Genomic DNA, 5599 nt, shown 5'->3' with positions numbered 1-5599 from the left:
AGCATTGGCCATCCTTTACTTACAGTCAGGTGATAGTTAAGTGCCGTGTACGCGTTCGACGGATATTTGTTGCCAGGATCTTTTGCTGATCGTTTGATCGAGCCTTCTGACGATATTAGCCACACTTTGGACAAATTTTTCGCATTGCTAGACTTTTTGTGGTAAGTAAGAGGAAATCTGTTATCCTTCTTATAATTTCCATAAAAGTGTTAGATCTTGCATGCAAATAATTTTTCGCAAGATAGTACAATTCAGGAGAAAAGTTTTATTTGAAATTTAATAAAAAAGAATTTAACATGAATGCATAATAGGAAGGGTTGATAACGAATATATTACTATGTTATACAAATATAAATTCCAATGTAAATAAATTCACTGTGAAATCCATTATTTATATCATTTGTAATTAAAATCAGCTTTCCAAACAAATAATAAGTTGTAGTCAGAAAATTTTAATAGCAGGAAGAATAATTTAAGTCGTTATGCAATTTGTATGTTACCATAGTATAACAAATTCATTTTTTAATACTAAGACATAGTCAACTTATTGTTATTTTTTAATACTAATTTTACATAGAAAAATAGAGGAATATTTACTATTTTTGTTCAAAAATAACCTTTTCGCTATAATCTAATATTTTATTAATAACTGCACTAAATTTCTCTTATAACTATGTTAGTAAAGTCCTCTTTCAATCATTAATTTACAGCTATTATATTACATGTACTAAATCATTCTTTGCACTACTAATGGCATGCGGTATGAATGATTAATTTTAATGCAGTTACACACACACGTACATACACGAACATTTAATTCTTTCTACACCCGTCTTTTTTATTTTTTGAACTGTTGATGATTATTACGACGTGTTTATGGTAATTTGAAGGTATATTTATTTATTGCAATAAGAGGTTTCATGAAATTGTTCGTCTATGAATATGTGCTAAAATTTAAAACATTAGTTTATTGTTAATATTAAACCCCATTCCATTACGTCTAGTTCATATTAATTGAATAAATAAGTTTTTTACTTTTTCATGTATATTTAACCTGTTAACTGGGTATGACGAAATATTTCGTCATACACGAACTACTACTGCAATGGGCATGACGACATTTTTCGTCATAATATAACTATGAAAACAAAAGTCCCCATTATGAAACGAGTTGAACAAAAGTTTATTCTCCGGTTAACAGGTTACATATGTCTCAAAGCGTCCTATTATCTTCAATAAAACGTAAAAGATCATGGGCTACAAATTGTACGTTTAGAGTCCTGCTAGCAATAACAGCAAAAAGATAGGTCCAAATAAAGCAGTCGAATTGTTTTCTGTACCCAAAACCATATTGCAAAGATTTGCAAACAATAATATATCATAATGACTGTGTCTTCCACTGAAGCAAACTAGGGTTCCATATTACCCACATAAAAGTTCTTGAGTGTAAAAGGACACTTTATCAAATAAAGTTAAAATTTCCTAAGTAAAAGTTAAGATTCTTATATATGAGAGACTGATGTATGGGAATTAAATTAAAGCCAAATTTAAATCATTTAATACATTAGTTTGTGGAAAATCGTTAAAAAACAACCTGAGGTTCCATATTACCACCTTCTCCTCTAATAATAAATTTCAAGTCTTCGGGTAGATTTATCTGAAAGTATTCTACGAGAAGTTATCATTCTACACACAGTCTAGAAAAGAATAATCTTATTGTCATTACATTCATGAATTTCGACACAAACGAAGAATTTTAATGCATTCTTGTTATATACATATGTAGGTACGCCTGTAAAGATATTTTGTTGCGATTCGGAAGGATTTATGTTTAGAGGTATTTGCATGTGCACACCTACTCTACTCAATCATTTTGAACACTCCACCACACACGTTGATGTCTTCGACAACATTCGACATTTAGATAACATTACAAATTTGATGATTATCATTATCCTGCTGTTCTTCTTTCAAGCAGAGTTCAACAAGTTTTACGGTCCATTTATGAAATTCACTAACGATTTGACAGACTCTCTCACAGTTTAATTCCTACCACAAGCTTTATGCTGATAATGGTGTCAGTTGATTGACAAAGTTTCAAGTGCATTTTACTAATTTTTAAAGGCTTATAACTGACAAGTTATAACTCAACCACAATTTCGTGGTTCTTAAATAACATTTATTGCCTTTTTCCAACATTTGGAAAGAATTTACTTTCATTATCGAAAACCTTTTCCTTAATAAACAAATTGTCAATATTTTTCGTTAAAATATTTACATATGGTAGAAGAAAAAATTAACATAAATTTTGATAATACTTTTTTTTATTTCTAAGAAGGACCTTTTTTCTTAACCAATAAAAGCATGTTTCATTTAGGAGACAATAGAACTTGACGATGTAATATTCAACTTTTAGAGAAGAATAGGTACATATTTGATGTAATTAATTGTTAAACTTTATGTTTTTGATTTCAGCATCCTTTCTGTGACTACGCAAATTTTAAGATGGACGTTGACATAAAACTTCCAAAAAGTGGCAATCAACCATGGGGCATGCGTCTATCTGGTGGGGTTGATTTTTGCTTTCCTTTGACCGTGGTCAGGGTAACGTATCTATCTTTCTATATATCATACGTATACAATTTCTATTTCTAAACATGTGAGACATTTCTGGATATAGTGTATAAATAAAAAAGTAGGCGTTTCGATGCATAGGTGTATTTGAATATTTTTCACTGTCTTTGTATCTAAAATCTACCCCACAAAAAGTCTCACATGTTTGGGAACACTCAATAAATGTATATACACATATCTATATTACCTCAATAGAAAAATAAAATATATAAAAATAGACACACTCAAAACCAAACCAGACTAAACGTTTAATATTCTATAAATCCGTATGAAAAATTGCCAAAACTCCTGAAATTCGACATACTAATTTTGTTTTGAAAACTGAAATTTTAAAAAAATGTTTACACAAATCTTTATTAACATTATTAGACAAAACACAAATAAGAATAATTATTATACCTGCACGGAAATATTTCATCCAGATTCATGTTTCAGGAACACTAACATTCGAAATTTTTTTGAAACTAATTTCCTTTTTTTTATTAAACATAGTGTCGAATCAAGATACTAATAAATGTTTCAGAGTGATAAGATGTATTGTTTGATAATTTCTTTAAATATAGACACTTTTATCTTACTTATATTTCAAGAATTTCGAATATGAAAAATGTGCAAAGTTTTGAATTCTCAAGAATCAGAAGTTTCTTAAATTTTGATGTATTGAAAAATCTATCCCTCCTTAGAACATACTTTGTTATTCGCATATATTTATATATATTTATTATTCGCAGTTATTCTACAGTCGTTGCAAAGTGTTGAATATATCTGTATAATTTGAATGCATATGAACATTGTTACGTAACATTGCAAGCATGACTTGGATTCGCTTTAAAAGTAATTTTTACTTTCGTCTTATGATATAAAAACTAGTAACTCAAGATGTGAAAATTAATTAAATAAACAATTAATTAAAATCATGTCTTCTTTTTAAGGTTGCTCTTGGAGGTTTGGCCGATCAAGCTGGTATAAAAGCAGGTGATCTCGTCACCAAAATAAACGGAGAGACAATACAACACTTACGACACGCCGAAGTTCACGATCGACTTGCCAAGGCTGAGAACGAAGTTTTATTGACTGTCGTACGAAATCTGAAAATCGAACGAACCACTCCGCAATCAGAAGAATAAAACATTTTACGATTTGTTCTTTTTATTTTATTCTTGAACGAATGTACTTTAACGACATATTGGCCGAACTTTTTTGTATAAACAATAATATATCATAAAATAAATTCCTTCATTATTACATCCACGAATATTAATGGAAATAAAAGAGCAAAGTGAAATTGTTAGGACAAAGAAACTTTTAAAAATTTTAAAGATATTTACCAATCTACCTTATATTATTTTTTATGTGTTAAATCAACTTATAGTCTAATACAACAGTTTTTATTAACTTAATAACCTAGTATTTCACTTTTTAATAAACATACACTTATTTAGGAATAAGTGTTACGAGTGTTACGTATAAACAGTATACTTAAGTCTCGTGCTCTGTTTCGGTTAATTTAACCTATAATTTTAATTTTTAATGCTTACGCAATAAAAATGCTGTTTAAACAAAGTTCGTTAACTTTAAACGATAGTATGTATTTAAAATGTGCTTTGAAATTCTAAATATATAAGAGAAGAATCTTTAGAATGTATAAAGACAAAAAATGTTCCACTATTATGTAAAAAGTATTAATGTACGAGTACACTCAATTCTATTCAGGAAACTATAAAGGTATGTAAATAATAACTTCCCCAGTAGACACAAGGCATCCTAATAACGTTTTAAAGACATTCGTCCTAACATTGAAGACGTTCAGACGACATCGACAATATTCTGCAAACGTTGTAGACAGATCATGTGTACGTCTGTTGTTACAAAATATGACATTTCTATGACATCTTCAGAACGTCATACGGATGTCTTAAGAACGACTTAAAGATGTTTGTTCCAGACATTTCATACGTCTTATAAATACCGGTGACGTCCCAGTAACATCACAACATGTAAATACGGATCTGACAATAAATTTTGTTTCTGGTTAATTAATTCATCTCCGTAAACGAGATCTGCCCCTCGAAGATCTGAAACTGTAATAGATTTGCTTGAATTCGATGGATCTTAAGTCAATTTTTTTAAGAATGAAGCCTCAATGAAAACATTTCTTTCTAACGGGTTGTCTCTTCATGTAGAATCACAAGACTTCCCTCTCGTAACACTCGATCGAGAAGCTTTGTCTATAAAGGTATTGTTGGCAAGAATGTATGACCAACTTGAATATGGCGGCATGTGGAGAGTTTTTCATGTTATAGGTTGTAAGAATGTTTTTTTTTTTTTTTTCCTTTGAGATTACTGTGACTATGGCGTACGGCCATGCGCTGAGATATTATACTTATATTATTACTGCATTATATTTTAATTTATAATAATAATATACGAGTGCTAAATGTATTAGAAATGTGTCTTAATCACCAATCCACGCAACAGGTATAAACAATATATTTATGTAATATATATTTTAAGGGGTGTTAATGACATAATAGGATCATAGGACATTTCGTGCTACTGGTACGTTTAGAACAGGAATTTTCCGAAATTTTTACTGCTTTCGGCTATTAAGTCAGCCGAGGTGTGTCACGACAATGCTTTGTCATTGTGGAATTTCCTAGTATGGCATATTCTGGCCTCTGACGTCCAAAATTCTAAATTATAATTATTGTATTATACTATATGCTCTCTCCTTGTAATCGTCGTCGACTTTCGACGACGCGAATGTGTGTGAGATTTGTGAGGATGTATGTGAGTGTGTGTGTGTTTTTTCTGAAGCCTCGAGAAGGTGAGCGCAACACCTTAGCCGTAGCAACTATCGTTACATTTCGATGTTTGAAATTGTGGGTTCTCGTGCGCTTGAATGAGTGTGGTCTGAGTGTGTAATCAATACCTTGTATTACGAATCTAACATCTTGTTGTCCAC

General features: G+C 30.5%; 1 protein-coding gene across 1 annotated transcript; it reads left to right on the top strand.

The window, feature by feature from the left end:
- Window positions 1-3879, top strand: LOC143186973 (PDZ and LIM domain protein 3). Its single transcript, XM_076390876.1, has 3 exons — window positions 1-161; window positions 2476-2604; window positions 3567-3879. Exons 2-3 carry the CDS (start codon window positions 2506-2508, stop codon window positions 3759-3761), a joined length of 294 nt encoding a protein of 97 aa, XP_076246991.1. The 5' UTR covers window positions 1-161; window positions 2476-2505; the 3' UTR covers window positions 3762-3879.
- Window positions 3880-5599: the final 1720 nt, after the last annotated feature.

The sequence above is a fragment of the Calliopsis andreniformis genome, unplaced genomic scaffold (genome assembly GCF_051401765.1).
Source record: "Calliopsis andreniformis isolate RMS-2024a unplaced genomic scaffold, iyCalAndr_principal scaffold0022, whole genome shotgun sequence".
NCBI classification, from domain to species: domain Eukaryota; kingdom Metazoa; phylum Arthropoda; class Insecta; order Hymenoptera; family Andrenidae; genus Calliopsis; species Calliopsis andreniformis.
Note: the sequence above shows the minus strand (reverse complement) of the source record. Positions and strands in the feature narration are given on the sequence as shown.